Raw genomic sequence first — 25,013 nt, 5'->3', positions numbered from 1 at the left:
ATAAGTATTGTGTTGTAATCAGCTGTTGCTCTCCCACCAATCCGCCAATATCTTATTCTTTGCTTCTGATCTTCATAAGCCTGTGCTCTGGTGGTGTTGAGTTTCTCGGACAATAACATTAAGAAGTATTACAAAGGCGATAGAAAAACGCTATGTTTATTCTCACAATTATGGATGAATTTGACTGTTGGGTCATTTGTTTATTCAATTCAAAAAGCCAAAGATGTTAGCATTAATTAGCTGTAAGTTAGCTAGCCATTAAGCCTCTGACTGACCTCTTAATTCATTAAAAACAAGAGCAATCATTTCTATTGTTTTCCTCCAGCCTAACAGTAAGGTGAAGTAGTTGTGCTAGATTGCAGTGCATCTCTTGCTCTGTCTTTGTCTTGATTGCTCCCTTGTCACTTCCAGGGCTGTTCTGGGACTTTGTGTTTGACAAAAGTTAAGAGTGAAAAACCATTTTATAAACGCCAACAGGAAACGGTGTTTATCAACTACATCTCAGAAAAGATAGCCGCGTCACTTGTGAACATGCTTTCATATGCGTGGGCACAAAATGCAGCTACAGCAGCAGCCTCTGTAGGGACCAGTCCAGAAAATATTGGCGTGATGGCACTCCTTATAGACGCACATCAGTTTAAAACAAGACAATGATTATGATTATCTAGTTCCAGTCCAGGTATAGTTACAACATCGACTACTGCAAGATGGAAAGCATTGGATTGACAGTTCAAATGTTGATTAGCTGGGCATACTGCACAGTGATATGGATGCATGCAAATCTCTGAGTAAAAAAATGTCAATCAAGTAACCTATTCATCCATAGTATAAAATGTATAACATGTAAAAGGAAGAGAGAGAAAATTTGAAATGGCCTAATGAAGCTGATATTGTTATTCATTACTGACAGGTTCTATGCATAAGGAGTACAAGCACAGAGGAGTATGAAGGGGACTAGGCGCTGTTTCCGCGTTGTCCTGGTGCGTGCAGTACCCACAATACAGACAGCAGCTGAACAGGCCTCATAAATGAAAAGAGCTTACACTTTGACTAAGGGAAGAGAAGCTTTATACTAGCATATTCAAAACCCATGAAATACTTCTCTGTGTATTTACAAAAACATAATACAAGAATAAAAAAGAGAAAATTAACATCACAAATGGAGTCCCACATACTGCCACAAAACAGAAAACATGATCCAATTTACAAATGCATCTTCTTGTACTCCCAATTATGGCTTCAATCTAACACAAAAACAAAATATAATAATATCTCTGTTCAGTTCTGGTGGTGCATCATCAGTCTATCCCTCCCTTTGCAAATAATTCTCTCCAGATTTTTCTTTAAATAATAATAATATCAAATACACATACAAGACAGAGGAGCTACATTTGTGAGCTGTACACTTTGCAGTAAGGGAGGGGAGAGGAAAATGTTCACAGGCATAGTAACCTTTTCTACATGATGATAATACATCTTGGGCAGTGAAAAAAATGTTAAACATTAATTAAAAACAATCTTATTTTTGCTTTCTGTACCAACCAACCTTTCACATCACACTGAGATCACAGTTTATCCGGGTGGCAATTAAGTATGAGTGACCGAAGTAACTTCATAAGCTTGTGTCTTACAGTAATCACTCTTACTGTTCATCAGTCTTTGTTTTCTCTCTCTCTTGAACATGTTATGTCCAGAGAATGTGGGCTGTTGTATCAATTTTGCAACTGTGACTCCAATATGTAAAATGTCAAATCACTTGGATAAATGTTTAAATAACTAGAGATGAGAGAGGCCTCAGCTACAAAAAAACAACATAACAAATCATATGACAACATGCACAGGTTCAGTGTCCCCTTTTGTTTGATAACATAGTCACATAAAAAAAATCTAATATATTTTTGCTTTGCCATTTTTAAACATTACACTGCATTTGTGCAGTCAACAGAATGTAAAATCCTCCAAAAGGATACTCATACTGGGGCAGTTTTTCATAATTTGCTTTGTACAGTCTCATAGTTGCAGAGGAAGAACTGATGAATGTAGCAGAGTCACCACTTTGAACGGGAAAAGAAATAGGATAGCAGAGACTTGGGCGGAAACAATGGCGGGGTGGGGTGGGGTTGGGTTGGGGCATAGTAGGAGGACAGGGCCTAGGGCAAATGTTCTAACTAGGCAGGTGGTGGTGGTGGTGAAGGAAGAGTCACTGGCCTAGATGACATCACATCCTGTCTCTCTGCTTTTTACTGATCCAGGTGACTTGGCGACTGAACCAAACCTGCATCCAGAGCCTTCACACGCTCATCGTCATGTTTGGAGAATACTGCAGAGATAAGATGGGGAGAAATAAGTATGTTTGTGTTTCAAAGGCATGCTCAGTTAGAAAATCCCTCCAACAATGTTAATGATAAAGTTCAATTATTTTCATGACCAATTAACTTTCAAACATTAAAAGAACAGTTCAACATCACTTGAATAATACTTTATTGATTTCTTGCCAGAGTTAGACTGGTGGAGTTATACCACTCACATGTCTGTACGGTAAATGAAGCAAGAGGTAGCAGCCAATTAGCCTAGCTAACAATCTTTATGCCAAGTGTATAATAAGTGTATTGGCATACATATAAAACTACTGCTTTAAAAGCTTTGACACATTTTTGAACCCATTTTTAACTTTACTCTGGGGTTAACTTAAAACTAATTGTATTGAGTTTTGAGATCCCTCAAATCTTCACATATGATAGATGACAATTGACTTACACTTTCATTCTGAAAAGGGTTAAGGAAGTTTCCTCCCATCTCTCCATCCTCCCTTGGGGTCCCGGGCTGGTTACTCATACTTAGGTTACCAGGAGAGTTCTTTTAAAAAGAATGTAAAACAAAGCTTATTGGCAGTTGCAAGCTATTTAAGCTACAAACATCAGACTTGCAGTGCGATTGCCAACTGTTTTAAAGTAGATAAATATCTTCTTTTACCTTGGGGAGACTGTCCATATCACCTGACCCTGAGAGAGGTAACACAAGCATGAAAACAAGTAACCATTATCAAAAGAATGCTTCTTTTGCTTAAAATTACTTGACAAATTAGGGAAAAATATAACCAGAGATTCAGTGTCAATGTAGCACAAACTGTACAAGCTACTTGTTCCTGTACCTAATGATCCATTCATGTGATGAGGCTCCATTCCTGCCATTCCCCCTAGTGGACCGTCACCACCTGAACCCATAGGGAACTGAGGAGAACATACACAGCAGACAATGATATACCTGTATCATAACTAAAACAATGTTTTGACATTAAAGAACTATCACATCCACACATACATTTAACTATGTGCACTCAAGTACACTCAGAAACAATGATATACACAGAGAGAGAAATGTCTCACATTTGGTCGGCTTCCACCTGGAGGGACTGTGTTTATCATAGTGTACATGTTGTCTCCAGAGTTGGTTGAATCTGACACAATAAACAGAGAAACAATTATAGGATAAACAAGGATAAACATATGTATATACACAAACAGACAGACACACATGGAAGACATAGATCGTACCTGCTGGACTTGGCATTATTGGGGTCCCAGGTGGCCCTCCTCCTCCTGGAGGTCCCTAAAAAAACAGTTTGAGTTTCCCTAAGATTCATTCATGAACTTCTAAAGTTCAGCCTGTACAGATAGTAAGCAACAGCTTAAACCCAGACATACATACCACATAACTTCCCGGAGAAGCAGAAGAGTAAGGGGTCTGTAAAAATACAGAAGGAAATCATGAAAGTAATGAAATAACTTTCTGTTGGGTGTCTTTGTTTGAGCACTTACAGAATTGGAGTTTGGAGGATTTGGCCAGGGTCTACCCCCACCAGGTCCCCTGGAACACACACACAGTTATACACTTTAGTTTTATGCTTTTGGCAAGCTCCTTTGTTTCTAATTCATTTGGGCAGAGTTGGCAACAACAAGCTCTTCTGTTGCCAGAGAGAGGTAATGGGAACAGCAAGTGAATAAAGAAAAAGGACAAAAGAAGACGAAATAGAGGAAAGCTGGCTCCGCGCTTCTCTTCAAGACCCAAGAACATACAGTAAAGTTGTAATTAAAGCCAAAGAAAGGAAACAGCTGACTGCCTCTATTGTAGTGAGACATTAAGGTTGCATTTAACGTTGTCCCTCTGAGTGGGAGAAATGTGGGTAGATCATTAACACTGTGTGGGTGTGTAGATTACATTATGTCGATAACACTCACATGTTCATTCCAGGCATCCCGGGACCAACCAGGGCATTCAGTGGTGGTCTCATCCCACCTCCATAACCCTAAAAAAGAAGACACAAAATGTCGTCAGTTACGTCTACAAGAGGGTAAGTATCAGAAATAATGCTCTGTAAATATTACCACAAATCATCTGGTCCCATACCTGGGGCCCCAGTGGTACCATGCCTCTGGGTGGAGTCATCCGCTGCATTGGTCCTCCCATATTTGGATGTCCTGAAATACAAGCAGCCATCAGTTTGTTTCAGAACAGTGTATTCAGGTCAGACCGGGGTCAGTTTTGGGCATATCGACCCATATCATCTTGCTTAAACTGGAACATATGGAACGGTTATTTGATTACATAACATTACATATTGTGAACAACTCTTGATATTGTCTTCTGAACTCTCTCTTCAAACAAGCGTGTTCACTTGGAGTACTTTTGTATTTTATACTTTTGTCTGGACACAAAAGCCTCAAGACGACACCAATATGATGTGTGCCTGGAGAACTTACATTTTCAGCTTAAATAACACTAATAATAATAATAATAATATTCAATCCTTTATTAGTCCCACAATGGGGAAATTATTTCTCTGCATTTAACCCATCCCGGAGGAGCAGTGGGCTGCAATGAAGCGCCCGGGGAGCAACTTGGGGTTAGGTGTCTTGCTCAAGGACACCTCGGCATGTTGCCGTTAGAGGGGTTTAAACCACCAACCTTGTGGTTACGGGACAAGCGCTCTACCTCATGTGCCACAGCCGCACTATTGTCTTATTCTAATGTTGAGTTGAACACTTAGAACATTCTAACTCTTTTTGCCTATGCAGAACATATGTTTTGGATGGAGTGTGAATGGGGTTGTACTAAAAGAACAAGAAGAGATAGTTTTATTACTATCAACAATTCCCAAGAAAAGGCTTAAGGACCAATTAACTCATCCTTCTAACAATTGTCATTGTAGCCACATACTGACACAGCTTATTGCTCCATGCCGTACTCCTTCATTGTCTTTGAAAAACTTTAAGAACACATTAAGATGCCAAACTGTTGCATTGAGTGAGCTATTCCTTCATTCTGATGAACAAGGCGTTTCTTATCCCTCAAATCTTATCAAACAGCAACAGGAAACATATATAATACATTCTCCAACACCATACTGCTCAATCTTCCCTATAACTCTCTAGAGATTAAAAGATGACAGTTATTTGAAAAATGAACAACAGCAACTAATAATGAATAATAACTATCATAATGAATTAATATGTCAGCCAGTGCAACAATGTGGCTCTTTGACAAGGATTCGTTTTTTTTGTCACACTACCGTTTGGCTCTACAAGTCCATGACTTTGGCCGATATGTGAAATATCTCAAAAGTTGTTTGATTGATTGCCATAAAATTTTGGATTTATGGTCCCCAAGGGTGAATCCTACTTACTTTGGTGGCCCCCAACTGTTTCTCTAGGGCATCAATGAGGCTGACAGTTTTGGTTAACTGATATCCATGGTCCCCAGAGGATGAATCCTTAAGAATGGTGACCCCCTAACTTTCCTCTTGTGCACCCATGATGGTAATGACATTTTGCGATTTTTTTGTGAAATATCTCAACCTACTTGATGGTGCTAACTGCGCACATGTATTTTGTATTTGTTTGTGTTTGTGCATACCAGTGTGTCTATGCGTACCTTGCTGTCTTGTGGGGTCCATACCACTGGGTAACATGGGCTGGCCTCCTGGGACCCCAAGTCCCTACAGAGGGAGGAGAATACATCACCAGTTGTATCATCACCGTCTCACAGATACTGCCAATTTCTACTATTCACAGTACTGTCTGCTGCCTGCAGGTGTCAGTGTGGCTCTTACCTGATTGGGTAATCTGAGAGGTGGTCTGGGTCCTCCAGGGTATCGAGGTGACATAAACGGCTGAAAAAAAAATCAGCATGAATGCAAGTTGAATCACTCTGTGAGTTATAAATACTGTGCACACAATCGCTCACATGCATGACAAACACTCAGGGCTGCTGTGTCATGAGACTGTAGTGAAGTCTTCAATAACTGGCCCATGGCAAAACTGTAACAAAACACTACATACTGAAGACAGGAGATTTTAAAGAGAAATGTATCCCGTATCTACAGGCTTTTATTAATATAGTAAATTGAAAGAAATATACTGCTATAGAAATATCTGTCCTGGGTTGCCAAATCAGGTGACAAATGATAGTCCTTTTTATAACCCCTTTCGTGGAAACTAAGGGGTGTTCAAACTGCAAGGCGCACCTCTATGGGAAGTTATTCACTCTCCAAAACAGTAAACCAACCACAGCTACTGCATATATCTTCTTTTGAATTTTGGGTTGATTTGCCTTTACAACAGTTAGTCTATGACAGCAGACTCAGGAGGCCGCCCGCATTTTCATTAGATTGGATTTATGGAAAAATAATGAGAGAAGAAAAGAGGAGTTTGATTAATAATGATGACAGGGTTTTTGGGGGGGGGGGGGTTAACTGTGTGCAGTTTGGCAGCATGTGGGAAAAGCACTTTTGCAGCTGTGAGTGGGTTTTTCACTGGTCCTCACCACAGACAGTAGCAATGCTGTTGCTATGTCTGCTGAACTGACGCCACTGCGGTCAGAGAACCCAGTGTGCAGTGTGACAGCAGTAATACAATGACTTGCCACCAGAGAGCAATGGCCTACCTGTTTTGATCAGGTTCTTTTCTTTGATAACTTCGATTCTCATTTTCCAGCTGTGCTGATGGTTTATCAGTCTATAAGTCTTTTGAAATACTATAATCATGTACTATATCGTTGTCATACATGCATTAACATATTAAGCGAATAGTTGAACACAGAAGGTTTCTTAATTAATAACTGAATTAATAAAAAAATAAAATGACGATGAAAGCTAGATATGTGGATACATCTTTCCGGGCATGGCTGTGCATTGTTTTTGTATTTTGCCAATAAAAATCAGTTAATCACAAAATTCCTCTTTGCGTGCTGTGATATTAACTGATTTAGTCCATATTGAAATAATGTTATGGAACATAAAATGAAGAAATGGCTGGTAAATGTTGATATTCAAAACTGATAGGTCTTGACAAGACCTTGTCTTCAAAGAGCAATTGATCTTCAGAAGGAGATGGAAAAGGATGTTTGGAGTATTTTGAAAGTGGAGATGAGAAATGCCCATGAAGGATATTGATCTGTGTGTCAGATGTGAAAGCCTAAGTTTGACTGATAACGATGGTTAATCAATGTACAACTGGCAGAGTCCTTCTGATGGAGAACAGAGATGATCTGGGGTGAAGCTGCGCATGACTTTTTATTTGCTAGACGTTTATTACTGCTGTCAAACAGTGGTGCCCCCAAACACAGATTAAAGCAGATTATACACAATGGTTCTGTGTGTACATTAACATATACAGTTAATGAGTGAGTGAGTTCTTTGAGGAATGACTTCATGATTTAAATACTCACATACAGAATAATAATTTAATAATATTATTCAAATTCTACCTGTCACTGGCCTAAAGACCCATATAACCCTTTCCTCTCTCACAATGTCTGTGTGTGTGCGTATGTGTGTTTAAGCATCTTATACCGTAAAGAATCCTGGAGGGACTGGCCCCACTGGCATGCCCTCTCCTGGGGGAAGATTCCCAAGAACGGGGCTGGGAGCTGCTGCAGCACTCTGAAAGATACAACAAAGAAACAGAGTAAAACTTACAACTAAAACCAGAAACCCAGCACCTCTTTGCTCAGCAGTGTGTGTTGGGAAGTAACTAAGTACATTTATTCAAGTATCAAAGTACAAATTACCATTTCATGCTACTTGAGAGTATATATTATACATATTACTCCCTATATTATTACATGAGGCACAGTTGAGTATTAAACTGCCCAACAGAATATAAAGAAGTTAAAATCAGCAGCAACACTATAATGCTACTTACACATCAATGCATCAGTAAAGAATACCCCATAATGTACTATATAATAGACACTCACATCTTCTGCATTATGGGTACTGTACTTTTACTTCTGATACTTATGTGCATTTTCCTTAACTGCCCTTACTAAATTAAAGCTAAATTGCTATTTTTACTTAAGTTAAGGATCTGAATACATTCTTTATTACTGTTGCTCAGTTAGCTGATGATAAGTTAAGTTTATAAATTGATAAGCACCGCTCTTAAACATGCCACCAATGAAACAATCCAAGGATCATAAAAGGAAATAAAAAAAAAAATCCAAGGGTCTTCCCCCATGTCTCACTTGCAGTCTCTCCCTCAGTGGGATATTTCCTGTTTCTGCAGATACTCTGGCATGTCGGATCAGGTTTATTTTTATACCTCGTGTTTTTTGTTGTGCTTGTCCCAGACGGGTGGCGCTGGCACATTTCAGCACAGCCCCCGTCTGCTTCCTGTGGCATTGTACTACCAACTAAAAGAGTTACCACCCAGCACCGGCCTCTTCCTCATCAAGCCTACAGGCCAGACAGCATGCAGTGTGGGAGAGTGTACATCCATATGATAATGTGTGAACAGTGAGCACATGAAGTCAGCATGCCTGTGTCTGTGTGTCTTTTTTATTTCAGTTTCTGCCCACTCTGTCCTATTTCCCTGATCCTCTCTCTCTCTCTCTCTCTCTCTCTCTCTCTGAAGGCATCGGCTGGGTATAAAGAGCTCCAGTGAAATTCACCCACAGTCTCAGAAGTTTCCGCCAGCTGACTTTTTAGGTCAGACAGGAACAAGGTTTAATCAGCGCTGAGATAAAAGCAGACTGACGACACTCTTGTATCCTCCGCTGCTTCACTCCACCACCCCCGCTATTCCCTCGTTCTCCTTCATATATCTCTCAATTGTTATGTTCGGCAACAGGGAACAGGATCCGTGCATCTTTTTGATTCCATATTCAGTCGCAAAAAAGAGCTCGTATTTGTCTCAGCAGATTAATGTACAGATGGACACCAATGGATATTGTATCTCAATGGTTCAGCGGTGGGAGACTACGTTTGGTTTGTTTGTATGAGTGTACAACATCATGCACAGAATCAGGTGTGAGTTTGGATTCTGGGATTTTTCCCCCTTTCTTTCTTTCTTTCTTTCTTCCTTCTCGCACCCTGGATTACCCAGAATGCCTTGCTCCCTAGCAGCCTGGAGGTCTGCTTAGTTAGCCTTCATGCACAGAGAGAGGGAGTGAAAGAGTAGAAAAGAGGACAAAGCAGAGATTATGAGTGTGCGTGTGTGTGTGTGTGTGTGTGTGTGTGTGTGTGTGTGTGTGTGTGTGTGTGTGTGTGTGTGTGTGCTTGCGTGTCTGTGGCGGTGAATGTGTGAGTGCACTTAATGTTTGTTTGTGCTGGAAAAGGAGAACTCGGGGAGGGAAAAAAAATCTACCTGACTTGCTGACAAAGCAGCATTTTCCAAATAAACCAAAAAAAAAAAAAAAAAAAAAAAACACAGCAGGATATATTGGCCCCAAAACCAGCACCACCCTCCATCGACGGAAAGCTAGAACAACACTGGCAACAACACTAACTGCTCTGGTACCAACGGTTTCTCTTGATTATGACAGATCAGATTGACTCAAATGACATTGAGGTGTAAGAATGACACGTTACGCTGTAACAGAGAGCTTATTTGTCAGATTATTTCTTGGCCGGGCACAGTTACTTCCTATAGTCTGGAGTCAGAGCTATGTGAGCTGCTTCAACGTTCTCATCTAACTCTCGGCAAGAAAGAGAATAAGCATGTTTCCTGAAATGTCAAACTATCCCTTAAAGTCTGCACTGTATGTTAACATTTTTGACATTAACATTAATAGTAGCTATTTGCATATAATAGTAGCCTCCTAATACTGAATGTAATAACAACAAATCTGAATGTGAATTAGATGTTGAGATTCTAACTGTGGCCCGTTAAGCATTGGAAACATTAGTTTATTGCCGATAATTTGGTACCTGCATATATGTTGGTTGATCAGTTTCAAGAAATTGCAGTCCAGATATGCCATGAAAATGTTTGAGGTAATTTACTAACATTATTGCAGCTATATAGTTTGTAAGGTGAGTACACATCTAGGTTTGTTTCTATAAAAAACAAATTTGAGGGATCTGGATTATGTTTGTCCATGTTTTACGTGTATTTAAAAATGAAAACATTTTAAAGAAATGCATTAACTATTGAGATATAATAAAAAACACTGTACAAGTGGAACCACACACTACCACATGGGGCCCTTAACGCACTGTGGAATTAATCTTTAAAGTCAGTTCACTTGAAATGACAGGGATGATAACAATACGAGCCACATTCAAAGCGTTGTCTGCAAACAGACCATAAAGCTTGAGGATTTGTAGACTCATAAAACCTGGTATCTTTCAGACTAGGAAGAGTTGCTTTTTTTAATATTCAATAAAAATGCTTATGACTCTCTCTGTTTCAGTAATTACCTTTATCGGCTGACTTGTGGATGGTAATGGATAACTATTTAAGCAACAATTAATGTGTATTCTATTGCTAACGACTTATCGTACAGTCGATAACAGTTAGATTAAACAAGCTGATGTGCTAAACCCTTTACTGTACTTCCATCATTCCAACACAAAGACACTCATGGCTGTTGATGATTATGTGAGATTGCAGGACTTCACCTGATGTATTGTGAGATCAGAGTGGTCTAATCAGCTGGAATAAGCTACAACAGTGTAGTGACCAGCAAGTTAATATTTACTGTCAGCTGTCATTATTATGCTGCTGTCAGTTACTCTGAATTAGACTCAATGCATTCCTGTTAGCCAGTTATGTATAAATGCTGATTCACAGCCAAGCTTAACATATTCAAGCACTTAACCTTCGTACACATCAAACACACACACACACACACCATTGCACACTGTTAATGAGTCCATCATTTACACTTCTCACACATCAGTGTTTACACTTTTTTGACAAGGCTGAGTGAGAGGAACAATGAGATATTGAGCTGGTGGCTTTACACATAAACACAATGTATCATAGTTAATGTTATTGTGTAAGTGGGACTGTCAACAAAGATTTGTGTAGTGAGACTTTGTACATTTTTCACTGAGCTTATACACAGTCCTGCTGATAATATGCATTGCAGTATACCTAATGGACTCTATTGCAGATTGATTTTTAGAACAAATTGTAAAACCCAGATTATCTCACAGAATGACAAATTCGTAACTGGTAAGAAAACCTTTTTGTTGTGGTACTGTATTACCTTGGATGAAAATATGTTATTTTAAAACTTGTTAATGACCATGTCATCTTGACCTCTCAAAATTGTTTATTTATGTATTTTTACCAGCTCAACTCTCTTCAGTTTTGCTCCCTTGTTTCTCTTTCTTATTCATTGTCTATTCTGCCTGTCCTTTTTGTTGTCAACAGAGATCTCAGAAAGACTTAATTCTTAAGAATCTGAAAACAACACAAGGTCCGTGCTTAAATTGCTCAGTGATCCGCTGTTTGCAGCTTTTTCTGCACTATGATCCCTGCATATCCATAGACACAGGTGTTGTAAGCAAAACGTGTTTGTAATGAAACCTGAGGCTGTGGAACAACCCCCCCCCCACGTCCTCAGATGAACACCTGCATCTCCTAGCAAACTCATTTGTTGCATAAATTATTTAAACCATCCCCCTCCAAGAGAAAGCTACAGTATACCAGACAAACACAACAACAGATTCAGTACAGTGGACTGCAACCTCACTGGATGAGCACTGCCCTCAGAGGAAAAGTCCAAAAAATGTAGGAAAGGGAGATCAGTGCCTCCGAGAAAGTTTGTGCCAAAATATATTCTGATGTCCAGGTTAAAAACCTTTTTCTCAGGTGGTAAAGAAAAATTATAGACACAATCGATACCTTAACATTACCCATTGATTTGTGGATTACGGTTTTGAAACCTTGAGTTCAGCATTTTGGCTGTCGCCAACTTAGTTTTTGCAACCAGAAGTGACACAAGAGGGTGGAGCAAAGTGAAACCAAACGCTGAAACAATCAGACTTCTTTTTGCAACCAGTGGAGTCGCCCCCTTATGGCAGGTTAAGAAAATGCAAAATTAAGGCACATCCACATTGTCTTTCCACTTCAGAACCGGAGTGTCTCAGATATAGACATTTACCAACAAAAACCAAACTGAGAAAGAAGAAATTTGCGATAAATGTTAAATATGTAAATAAAACAAGGTAAATACATAGAGTAGATTGTAGATAGAAATCATTTTATGTAAAGTGATCAAAACTGAGCTTTCCGGTAGAAAATACAAAAACTGTTGAACAACTGCAAACATTGAAATGTAGTGCAATTACACTACACACTTCGCTACTTTACAACCTAATCAGACTTTCTTGAGCCCATCAGACCAAAGGGCTCAGTAATACTTAATTAGGTAACTTGCAAACTCTTTCATGCTTATATGTTTACTGATTGTGTTTCTCATTAATGTCTGCACGTAATGCATGCTCACTGTGTGTGTGTGTGTTTGTGTGTGTGTGTGTGTGTGTGTGTGTGTGTGTGTGTGTGTGTGTGTGTGTGTGTGTGTGTGTGTGTGTGAAGGTGGGGAGTCATTTTCATTCAATACTTCAGAGACCGAGAGACACTCAGAGATGCGTGAGTGGAATCTCAAAAGGCTGTCTGTGTCTATCTTCTCTCTCTCTATCACTGTCTCAACCTGCACCGGCCCTTGTCTGCTTTCCCCACTTCTCTGTCTCTCAAAGGCACACTTTGTTTCAACCACAAATCTCTCACTCATCTTTTATTTTTTTTATTCATGTACCAACCCGTAACAATTTGTTCATGTCAACGATAGGGCTGGTGATATTTTATATTTTTCTTGTCAACAAATCCCAATGTTGCCTCCTTCTGCCATTGTTTTTCCAAAAACTATTAGATGCACACAAATTAGTGACATTGTTGCAATGGCTGACATGTTCCTTCACTAGGGGCACTGCAGTTTATTTTCAATCAAACCCACAAACACTGTCCTGCTGCAGTAAATATTCACAACCAAACTTCTATTTATATCGATAGATATAGATATTATAAAGGTTTGTAGAATAGTTCCCAACACATGCACTACTGTTTAAGTTGATCTTTTTCTATTAATTGATTGCTTACTCTATAAAATGTCAAAAAATCCCCACAATGGTGGGGTGTGGAAGGGTAACCACCGAGTCTCAAGGCCACACGCACTACAATAGGATCCACATATGACACATCACACAGGAAGGAACCCCGTCCCTCCTCCCTCTTCCCCTCTTTCACACTCCCTCCATCCTCTCAAATGCCATTAGTCCACTTCCTGGACAAGGGAGGAGGGAATGGAAAGAAGAGATGCTACCAGTCTGCATGACACACACACACACACACACACACACACACACACACACACACACACACACACACACACACACACACACACACACACACACACACACACACACACACACACACACACACACACACACACACACACACACACACACACACACACTAAAGTGTGAGAGCGGAAACACAATAAGAAGATTGATTTCTGCATTAGTGTAAATGCACAGAAAATAACTTTGTATTCTGTCAGTCATATGTCAAAAGCATAACTAGAGTATTTTATAACTAAGGGATTTAACTAAGAAAAAAACGTTAGGCACCGCAGAAATAAGAGAGACAGAGAAGAGAGATAGAAGAAGTGTTTTTAGCAGCGTACAGTAGAGATGAAAAAGAGTGTGCTCTGCTTTTAACCATGTATTATTCAAAGTCTCCCGTGGCGACCGGAGACATATCAACACGCTCCATTGTCCAATCGTGAGCCAAATTCAACATTCAATTTTAAGGCAGATAGGCTTAAAATCATCCCCTGGCATTCAAAGCTCCCTTTCTTAACCAAACATGTCATATGTTACACCAGTGAAACACAGCAGTGAGTGGGAAAGAAAGTTCTCTCTGTGCACTTTTTCCCAGAGCTCCGCTGGTTAGAAATAATATCTGGCTGCGTGCAAGCTGCCAAGAAAAATAATACAATGAGAGAGTATCTCCATGTGTTTGTTAGTTGCATGTTAACATGGGACAAACCCAGGTTGCTTTGGCTGACATGCCAATTTTATACAGCCTTGGTCTTGATTTTGATATAGCTTCTTATTCTTTGAAGCTCATTGGGTTATTGTATATATTTTACCGCATACATTTCTGTGCTGCCGTCAGTACAGAGGGTTAAATGTGTATATCTTTGGCTGATACTGTAACCAACTAATGCGCCTTTTACCGCTGTTTGAGTAATGTTTGCTAAAAACTAAAATGACCAGCTGTTTAGGAGTTTTTAAAAAAGCCTTTAAAGAAGAGATTTAAGATTTAAGATTTACGTCTTCAGTAGGAGCCGTGGGCTTTGGGCCGAGTGCCACAGTCAGGCTTGGAATGTCTGACGGGAGAATTCACAAAGAATACAATTTGCACCTGAGTGCAATTTGCCCTTTTTTTGGGAGTCTGATTGCAATTATCCATGTGGCAAAGTATAAATGTTGCCTCTGTGCCAAGAACACAGCAGGCAGAACAATGGCAGAGAGCAAAAGAATAATGAAATTTACAGACCACAAGCTACAGGTCCCGACCAACTAGGTCCAGAGGCATACCTAAAAACTTGGCCAAAGTCAGTCAGTATGAATGCGCTTTAGTTACCACACACTCTTTGAAGACGCTAATATATAAAATGGCCAAAACAACGAAAATAAGACCAACGTTGCAATAAAACTGGATTTTCCTTTAAGAAGATGAATGTTCACCCTCACATCCTCCTGAAGTTCCACTCCCAGCAGGCACTCTCCAGTAAAACATTACAGGTGATTACCAAAATGGCAGCACAACACTAATCTACTTGTTCTGACTGGGTGATTACAGGTAGGGTGATATCAGCTGCACAGTGGGTGACAATGGGGGGGGGGGGCACTGGCCGTGTTTCGTTTATCACTGATGTCACTATTGACCCTTGTAAACACATCTGAGACTGCGAGGAGCTGTATAATATGTGAGGTGGAGCCGCTGGCTGATGCACTGTCAGATACACATACAGAGCTGAAAATAATAGGCACTAGGGAGCCACAATTCTCCCACCACTATCTCACTTGGTTCAACGACAAGGGATAGATAAGAGACATGGACTGAACACATCTGAAAGCGTCAATAGACACAGAGGAAGATTTAAAAGCCACGGCTTGAGATGAAGAGGAGACTATGTCATGGTCCTTTCTATCAGGCAGATCGATGCAAAGACAGAGCAGGGATTCACCTGTAATCCACAGATTGTGTGGTCCTTAACACTGAATCGATCCAGTTCTTTTAAAATGTATCAGAGTGCAATTGAGTAGATTGGAATTAGAAAATGTTCAGGCTTGTTGATCCAAAGATTCATATGTCCAAGCCACAGGAAGAACTAATGAGATGTCACTTTCTGTGTCTTACTACGCAGTCTTTGTAGTGCTAGAGGGGCAGACACAAGAGACAGCACGAGATAAGAATATGGGTGTCTACAACAGCAAAAAATAAAACACGGGTTAGTCGGGGTCAAAAAGATAATGTGCTGGTCCGGCATGTCAGCATTCTTGCTTTGCCCTCCTGATCTCCCTCCGTAGTCCTACCGCAACTTCTACAGCTCCATCTCTGGATCACTCATTATAATCCCTTTCACCACTGTGTAAAACATTACAGCATTTCTATAACTAAGACTTGATGTTGAACTATACAATGTCCAATGTGCAAAAATGTTTTCACTTTGACTTATTTCAAACTGAATTCTTGAAGTTTGCCAGGTGAAGCTGCATGTGTGAAAGCTCAGATAGCACTATATCACCTTTCCTCAGACTGTTGCAGACACAAAGCATTTGCTCCTGACTAAGCCCCCTTATTTTCATAATCAATAATAATAACTGTGGTCGAACAAGAAACTTATCTTCCGTAGCCCACAGCTCTGTTAGAGCTTGTTCGCATTCTTACACCTTCTTTCTTCCCCTGCCCCCAGTTAACCTCTCCGCTCCAGGCCCTCGTCTTTGCCCCTGCCCGCTGCACAGCAGCAAGGCGTGCATATGTCAACGTCACATTAACTATCCACCTCGTTCATGTCGAAACATGCATGAGACATGACTCAGCGCAACACGGCGGTGGAAAACATGCTCCTCTGAGACCAGAGGGCTGCGGGCAACAGGCCAGTGAAAGAGGAAGGAAGATGATAAGAGAAGAGAAGAAAAATGCAGAGAACAGGGACAGAGGTAGGCAGAGGAGAATAAGAAGAGAGAAAAAATGCTGATGTTAAAGAGAGAGGATGCAGCAGCGTAGAGAGTGAGAGAGACAAGCATGAAATGGTAGAAACAGGACGGGAGATTGTAATGTAAGTATCACACAGCATAGAATAGTGTTCAATGTTGAAATTTCCCTTCAATTTTTAATTCAAACTGTTGGAGATCGTGACAACCATTTCCATATCTGCTCAACCTATGGAAAATCACATTCTTTTTCTCCCTTCACACCCTATACACTCGGCTCACTCTGCATTGCCATGGCAATGATGTTACAGTGAGTCACCTCCACATCTCCCTCCTCCTCAACACTGCCAAGAACGAACATGGGAGCATGTGTGAGAGAGAGACATAAACAGAGAGGGAGAGAGGGGGGGAGAGGGAGAGAGACAGAGGAGGAGAAAGGGCTCTGTTTCCCTGGAAACAGACTGGGGGTCTCCCTAGCCCCCATTGGTTCTCAACTGGTTGCTTGTTACCCACAATGCTTGACGCCGACACAGTCTCTGTTTCTAGGTCTCTGTCTCTTCATATGCAAGCGCAGAAAACACACAAGTTCCCGGAATTCAAGTTTGCATTTCATGCCACTGATTCAAGCCGTTCACTGTCAGGTTTGCTTTATGCTGAACCATAATCAGATAATAAAACATCAGTCCCCAACAGGATCTGTCTTTGTTTTGTTTTGTAATTATTGCAGTGAGCAATGACTGAATTTGCAGCTGCTTTTCTAAACAGATGTGATAGTTTGCAGAACTTTTTGTAATATTCCTTGATAAATTACAGTAATGTAAAAAAAATCCAAGAAATTGTGAAATAGTTTAAGGAACTAACTAACAATCAGTTTTATAATTTGTTCCAGCAAGAGGTAAAATTATCTTCAAAAAGGTTTGATGCAGCTGGTGGTAATTACAACAATATGGAACAAAATGCTTGGAAATGCTTCAGTTTACAAAAGTTTTGCTGCAATTTGAATTGGTGGAGCTTGTTAGGAGGCAGCTCTTCCTGAGAAGACAACTTCAGGGGAAAGAAAGTCCCACCATCAATAACTTGATGGAGTATTGTTTTATTAGGTCTGGGCTCCTAAGAATTAATGGGAATTAGGAATTATTTTATGTAGGAAATAAGAGTGATAAGAAACATTTTCAAGCATTCGTTCAATTTCACCATTTCTTGTGAAATTGTTTTGAGAAAGAAAACAAGTTGATTAGACCCCTTAGATAATTATAACATAATCCCGTTTGGCCTGACAAAAAATGTCCGAAATTAAGGATTTATCCTCTAGGGAGCACAAATGTTCTTAGTGATTTTCATGGCAATCTTTATATTCTGAGATTTCCTGGGTACAAGTGGGCATTTAGTCAGAAAACGTTGTCTCATATTGCCATCCTTGCAGTGCCAGAGAGAAATTAAACATGAATGATTTTCTATTGCAACTTTCTGGGAAATACTTTGTGTTACTGGGTTTTGAAGGTTGCAGAACATCAGTACAGACAGAGAAGTGAATTAAGGGTAAATAGCCATTTTATGAGTAGAAACAAAGCCTGAACCAAGAAGACCAGTGAAAGCAGAAAACATGTCCTTGACAAAGTGTGTGTATAGTATGAGTGTCCTTCTGTTTAATGTAACAGCACACATTCATTTTGTACAGTACATGTGTCTCATTGCAGGCAGGAGATGTTTTCAGTTAAGTTCGCTGCACCTTCCTGTCCTCCAGTCACACACAGAGAGCGCAGTACATTACCTATGCACTTGTTTTCCCAGAGTGCATCAGGATGTAGATGAATTACACAGTCATGTCTGTTACTACATATTTACAAATGTGTGTATCCTTAAGCTGCACAATCAAGACAGAATATGTGTGCTGCTGTTAAATTGAGCGGTGTGAATACATTTACATGCATGAATGTAAGATGTGGCAGCGTGAGACAGAGCTTTCTCATCAAAGGGGGTTGCTGTTGGCGCTGCCTCTTGATCTCTTCTTCCCCTCTAACTGTTGTGTGCCTGCTATTTCCCACAGCGATGCCACAAAATGATACCAGGCTCTCCTTGCTTTGATGCTCGACTGTAACACTGCTGGCTACAGTCAGTGGGGTGCAGTGACACTAGCTTTTATTAATGTTTTACCAATTTTTGCCAACCTGTCAGTGTGAGGAACTCCCAATGGTCTCAATTCAGGGGTCACGACAGCTTTAGAGGAATAAGATGGATATATAAACAAAAACAGCTCATGACTAACAGTATGCCCACAATATGGCCATAACATGTAAAGGGTCACAAGTACAGCAGAAACAATTTGTTCATTAAATCATAAATCCAACGACAGTAAAAATGTATCCACAACTATTGATAATCGACTATTCGCTTCAGTAGTTTTTCAAACATATACATTCCTTATTTTCAGTTTCTCAGCTACTTTCTGGTGTGTCCTGGTAAATCTAATATTTTGTAGGTTTGGACTGTTGGTCCAAGATATTTGAAAACATCAGTTCGTGATAGACAATTTCTGACTGTGGCTGAGAGAGCTTAATAAAAATTTGCTTTTCATTTTATTCTGACATTTTTTTAATCAAATAATTAATCAAAAAAGAATAATCTGCAGATCAACAGATACGAAAATCAACTGTTAGTAGTTCAAGTAAAAACATGGTTAAAAATGAAAATCAAGTGAGGATGGATTAGTGAGGCTGCAAGCCCAGCTAATTCTGCACATGTGGCCTGGTATCCTAATATGTGTCTACTTGTATTAGTTGATTGAATATCATCAATGTCATCAAAGTCTGTTTTGGGGGTTTTTCCTCTGTGAGAATCCATCACACATTTACATTTAGTAAAACCTGAAGCTAAAAGTCCAAACAGTGTGATAATGGTAGTAATGGATAATTGTATTACAAAAGACTGATCACCTTCAAATTTCAGTTCACAGCATTTTTAGTCCCCCTTTTTTTTTTCCCCACAAAAAAACCTGCGATTCATCCGGGAGGACTCATTTTTCAACCGACTTGCTTCAGTTAATAAGCACATTCTTATCTGGAGGCTGCACAGCACATCCAGCACGTGTTGGACACTGATAATCTCCTGAAATAAGGAGTGAGATATTTTTCAGAGTGGAGTGTTTTTTCATCAGTTCTTCCAAACTCCCTATATTTTTCTAACTCATCAGCCCCGCTACCACCAGTGTGATTCTCTAACCTCTAGACTGTCTCTTCCAGAGTTAGCAAGAATAATCCACTGAGGAAAATTAAATAGTGTAACTGTATAATTATTCTGCAAGCTCAAAGTGCCACACACAATCACGCACCAATGCACTTAACACAATTTATATTGAAACTTTGTATTCCAATTTAATGGACCATTTTTCAGTACAGCAAACCCTTTAAAAGGTCTAAATGTCATAATGTAGTAGAACAAATGCTGCGTATGTGCTCAATCTTGTTTCCACAGGTCTTACAAGAAATGTAATGCTGCCTCAATTCTTTGAGGCTTTAATTTGCCAATTTTATGTTAAAGTTCACAGAAATAAGTTGGGACAAATGTTTGGTGTCAGCAGTGAAAGCATTCAGTTTAAAACACAAGATTCCTATCATATTTCTCTTAATTTATTAACTATCATAAACATTGCAATATAGCTGTATTATAAATGCATTCATGTCAGACGGCAACCTCCGGTCTGAAAAGCTCTGGTTGCAAAAAGAAGTCTGATTGTATAGAAGTCTAGTGAAAATTAACCTACTTCTCACTTGATTTATTATCTCAGTAAACACCATGAGCATGATTTTATGTTCTCAATTGCTAGTCTTCTTCAATACAGCATGATGTTCATTTAGTAAATAATGATCCCTTTAGAGTAAGATAGACTATAAAGCAGGATATGTTTTAGGGCGTTGCTATCTTGTGATTGACAGGTCGCTACCACGGCGTTGTCCAGTCTGGGCGTTCTCCGTGTTAGACTCTTAAACGTTTAACCCTTTCACAGTGTGTCATTAGTTCATGAAAGTTTATTATGACCTTTTTGGTCATCTAAAAATGTCTTATTCAGCATTTGGTTGTACTTAGGTCCCACCTCCAACTCGTGTCACTTTTAGTTGCACAAAGCAAAGATGGCGACGAACAAAATGCCAAATTTAAGATTACCAAACCCATTGGTAGACAATTATTGACAATGGTAGTCAATAATTCATGTCAGTGTATATGCCATATACGTGACAGCTGTCAACTTTCAAACCCTCAACAGAAAAGCAAAAGATAGAAGCCTGGAATGACCCGCATGGACTGATGTGTTATTCTTCAGAGACCAAAAGCAACAACAGACTTTTGTCTCTAATAAGGCAATATCCGGGCCAAGAATACAAATTTAAAAATAACTTGTTTTTATGACTTCATGGCCCCTTGCAAATGGAAACCACTCATTTAGTGTCAAGAACACAATTTACAAAGCACTTAACAGAACTCTAAACAGCCTTTTCTGATGCCTGAAAAGCCTTGTCTGAGGATGGAAATCAATAACATTGCATCTCTTTTCACTTTGCTCATCAGTCTTTTCTTTCTTTCCCTTTTAAGATTAGATCACTGGATTAATGTCCTTAAAGACCATCCTAACACACCCACATCTGGTGATATGATGTGTGATGTATATTGTACAGTACACAACCACATGCAAAACTTCATGCCCCTTTAAACAGACAGAACAGGAAAGAAATGTTAAGACAGTTTCTTTAAATCAGATTAACCCAAAGCCAATTGTATCTACAGTAGGTAGTTCCAACGGGGCTAATCGTGCAAATCAAGTCAAAAGCCTTTTCACAATCCCATCAATTATCAAAGGGAAGGGACCCAAAGATGATGGGAATGAGATCCTACATCACCCCAGCATTAATTAGGACTTCATTCAGTAATTAGCTATCTGAAAATAATTACCATCAAAATGTCTGATTAAAATCTCAGTCGGTCTCAAAGTCAGGAGACCGAAAGAGAGACACCAGCATCAAATTAAGGTGTGCTTCTTTTCCCAGCAATGGCCACTGCGGTTGTCTCCTCATTTTGTTTTAATTGAGCGGCAGATATGTGGGTAGTACCTCTGATTGGATCTGAGAAGCAGCGCAGCACTGGAGCAGTTGATTGAAAGTGACCTTGGTCTAATTACAATTGGTCTAATTATAATTCTCTGATTACATCCCTGCAGGAAATGTAAGAATAAGATGTTGCCGGTGGCCTCTGCTAATAACATTACAATTCTGAATGATTCCTGAATTGAATAGATTCTCATCAGATAAGAAGAAACAACGACAAACTGTTTCTGTCATTTTGAACACAATTAGATTACAATTTCTCTAAATGTGTTTTGCTTTTTGGTTGTGAGAAGAGTGTCTGTCGTTTGTCCCTCTTTCTCAATCCCTATCCCTCTCTCCTCTCCTATCTGGCTGTCTCCGAGGGCTGAGGTCGTGCTGCCCTCCAGCTCCCTTCCTCGCAGCCAGGATGACATCATCACATAGCTGCCTCGTCCTTGGAGTGCCTATTCATCATCCTGATCATCATCGCCGGCATCAGCAGCATCACCTGCGCATGAGATCACATTTACACAAGCACATACACCTACTGCGAGAAGATAAAAGAGAAGAGAGCCCCCACCGGATCTGCAGGATTGCAAACCTAAAGGAAAGTCGGAGACAACCACAGAGAGGGAGAGGAAGAGGAGGGACGATCCTGCTGGGGTAGGCAGAAACCCCTGACCTGTGTACTTTCAACAATACGTCTCAATAAACCACAGTACAGACAAATCTGATGAGTCAGACTACCAGCTACAGAGGGAAAACAACAACATAAAAAGAAGGAGCAAGAAGACTCCTCCACACTTCCCGCCCCCTTCATCTCGCAACTCCCCGCGAGGAGAGACGCTCTTCCTCTCTCTTAGTCACCAGCAAATTTAAAACTTCCAGAGCTTTGGCACTGCTCACTGTGTTCCGGTTACTGGATGGTGCATGACTGAATAAACCAATGCCTTGATGTGCGGGAACTATAGCAGTGAAGTGGAGCCACACTGAGAAAACACAGCAATAAACAATGTTTCCACCACACGGTCCACTGTCTGCCTGCCCAGTCTGCTCTTCAGCGTAATGTGCAAACAATGCTTGAGCCCGATATGTGTGTTTGTGCGTGTTCAACATAGAGCTGCTGTGCTCCGGTAGAATACAGCATGTGCGACAAACCTTAAGCAGTATGTTCTCTACAATCAGTGATCACTTTCAACGTCACAACCAGCATCTAATTAAACACTTCGGATGAAAGATTCCCAACGAAATAAAAACATTATACGAGGTTGTAAAGACAAATTGCAGTCATATGATATACAAACAGTGTTAAGTATGTTTATTTTTTATCTTTGCATGATCTAAAGAAGTAAGCTATAATATTTCAAAGTGTGTTGGGTAAAAAAAACCCACTAGGAGTTAGGTGTTAAGTATATTAACACGAATTTGAACAGATCTATTCATCATCATCCGTTTCATTATTTTAGCCTGCTTATGATCACAATGACAGTTTACTGCAGGTCATCTTTATTTCATTTCTCATACTGCTTCTTATTATGACAAAGTCTTTGTCAGTCAATCAAGAATAAAAAGGCAGATACAGTTATGTAACTTCGCTCATTTAGACCAAAGCAACAGCCTAACTAAAAAATGACAAGCAAAAACATCTTAATATTGGGTTGAGTCTTAAAATGTGTTTGGATTATTCATAATGAGTTATTTATGTTCTGTATTTCCTAATTTGCCACTTTGGGTTTCAATATAATACGCATCTCTAGGCAAAGATTCCTGTGTAACCAGAGAGGGGAAGGAAGGAGCAAGGAAAGCTAGATCAGCGCGGACTCACATAGTCATGGAAAGCTTTGGCCTCACTGGAGTGTTCACATGTGTCTCTTCTCTCTGGAGCCGCACAGTACAGGTCCCAGAAGACACTGCAACACACGGAGAGGCAGTCAACAAAGCATGATAAAAAAACAGAAACATTAAAGCTTGACAGATAAAAATAGTCCATTTTAGAGGCAGGTAATCCAGCATCGAGGCAATAAGTGCGACTCTATTATACATTGGAATAGATAACTTTAGGTGAGTGCATTACAATTTGCAAACAACAAGTTGAAAAAGAACTTTTGGGGACAATTAATAAGATGAAGATAAATGAAAACGGTAGGAGAAGAAGAGCGAATGATTGTTTTTTTTAAATAATAATGTGATGGAATGAAGCAAAACAGCATGAAGAGGAATGTAACCTGAATCATTAGACATAAAAACACTCACCACCACCATGAGTGGAGGAACCCCGGAGGTTCTCCTAATGTGATGTTCTTCTCCCATCGGATCTAGACAGACAGAGAGAGGAGAGAGAATGAGGTGCTTCAGAAACATATTAAGTACAAAAACATGCCTAACATCTGAATTACCTGCGTTACAAGGTTATAGAGGGTGCAACAAGGGAATTCCTATAACACAGGCCATTATGTAATTATATTATGATTCTCATGCCATGGAATCATAAGTGGATAAGTGAGTCTATCTGTGCCTGAAAGTATGTGAAAATGTGTGTGTGTGTGTGTGTGTGTGTGTGTGTGTGTGTGTGTGTGTGTGTGTGTGTGTGTGTGTGTGTGTGTGTGTGTGTGTGTGTGTGTGTGTGTGTGTGTGTGTGTGTTCACTGAGGCAGGGGATGTGCAGACTCTGAGGTCAGAAACATGTACCAGCCTGAGGAGCCCAATCAAACCTTTGTATATCCTACACACCCTCCTTCTTTCAGTCTTTCCTTATAACTGCTTCTTTTTATGTATTCCTTCCTTCCTTTTTCTTCCTCCATTCCCTCATTTCTTCCCTACTTTCTTCCTGATGTGAGTCCAAGTCACGTCCAAAGACAATAGTGTTTATAAAATTGCCACACTCGATAGTGGGGCAAAAGCCGTCGGGCATAAGGGTGCATAGGTGAGGACAATCTTTCCACATTCATGGGGTAACAGCTTACGTGAAAAAAGCCCCTCCAGTGTGTAGCATAGACCGGGTCCTGGATGCTATCAGAGTCAGTGTTACCAGATCGGGTTGCTACTTTTGATTAGTGATATAGCATTTGCCTTGGAGAGTCGGCGCTGCTTTAGTCAACATTTGGCAAGGTTTGGAAAATAGTGTGAAAACATTATCAAAAAAGTAATTCTGTGGCCAGAAACACACGCTATATTCAGTAAACGTTGTAATGTACACTCACTCACATTTTTGAATCATTTAATCTGAGAAATATTTGAAATATTTGATTGACATGAGTTGTAATCAGTGGTTATAAGGGAAAAGGGAAGACCTACTAACTTTGATGTCATCATCGTTGATGTTGAAGTGGCAATTTGCCGATTTGGTTGTTTAACTGCACTCTTTGAATGTTGCGATAGCATACTTATCTAACATGTTATCTTTGGTTATTTGATGCAGATATG

General features: G+C 39.9%; 1 protein-coding gene across 2 annotated transcripts in view; it reads right to left on the bottom strand.

Annotated features, from left to right (window-relative positions):
* Positions 1 to 1,051: 1,051 nt before the first annotated feature.
* Positions 1,052 to 25,013, bottom strand: part of LOC129100769 (single-stranded DNA-binding protein 2) — a 47,358-nt gene continuing 23,396 nt past the window's right edge. For both annotated transcript variants that reach the window (XM_054610235.1, XM_054610236.1), the window contains 15 exons: positions 23,845 to 23,906; positions 23,417 to 23,501; positions 7,850 to 7,939; positions 6,110 to 6,169; positions 5,932 to 5,995; positions 4,408 to 4,478; positions 4,239 to 4,306; positions 3,819 to 3,867; positions 3,709 to 3,744; positions 3,555 to 3,609; positions 3,387 to 3,457; positions 3,152 to 3,230; positions 2,974 to 3,002; positions 2,758 to 2,856; positions 1,052 to 2,320 (listed from right to left, as the gene is read on the bottom strand). In XM_054610235.1, the coding sequence (XP_054466210.1) occupies positions 2,291 to 2,320; positions 2,758 to 2,856; positions 2,974 to 3,002; positions 3,152 to 3,230; positions 3,387 to 3,457; positions 3,555 to 3,609; positions 3,709 to 3,744; positions 3,819 to 3,867; positions 4,239 to 4,306; positions 4,408 to 4,478; positions 5,932 to 5,995; positions 6,110 to 6,169; positions 7,850 to 7,939; positions 23,417 to 23,501; positions 23,845 to 23,906 (948 nt within the window). In that variant the 3' untranslated portion in view covers positions 1,052 to 2,290. The remainder of the gene's footprint in view (positions 2,321 to 2,757; positions 2,857 to 2,973; positions 3,003 to 3,151; positions 3,231 to 3,386; positions 3,458 to 3,554; positions 3,610 to 3,708; positions 3,745 to 3,818; positions 3,868 to 4,238; positions 4,307 to 4,407; positions 4,479 to 5,931; positions 5,996 to 6,109; positions 6,170 to 7,849; positions 7,940 to 23,416; positions 23,502 to 23,844; positions 23,907 to 25,013) is intronic.

The sequence above is a fragment of the Anoplopoma fimbria genome, chromosome 13 (assembly GCF_027596085.1).
Source record: "Anoplopoma fimbria isolate UVic2021 breed Golden Eagle Sablefish chromosome 13, Afim_UVic_2022, whole genome shotgun sequence".
NCBI classification, from domain to species: Eukaryota; Metazoa; Chordata; class Actinopteri; order Perciformes; family Anoplopomatidae; genus Anoplopoma; species Anoplopoma fimbria.
This window is presented reverse-complemented; position numbering and strand designations above follow the sequence as displayed.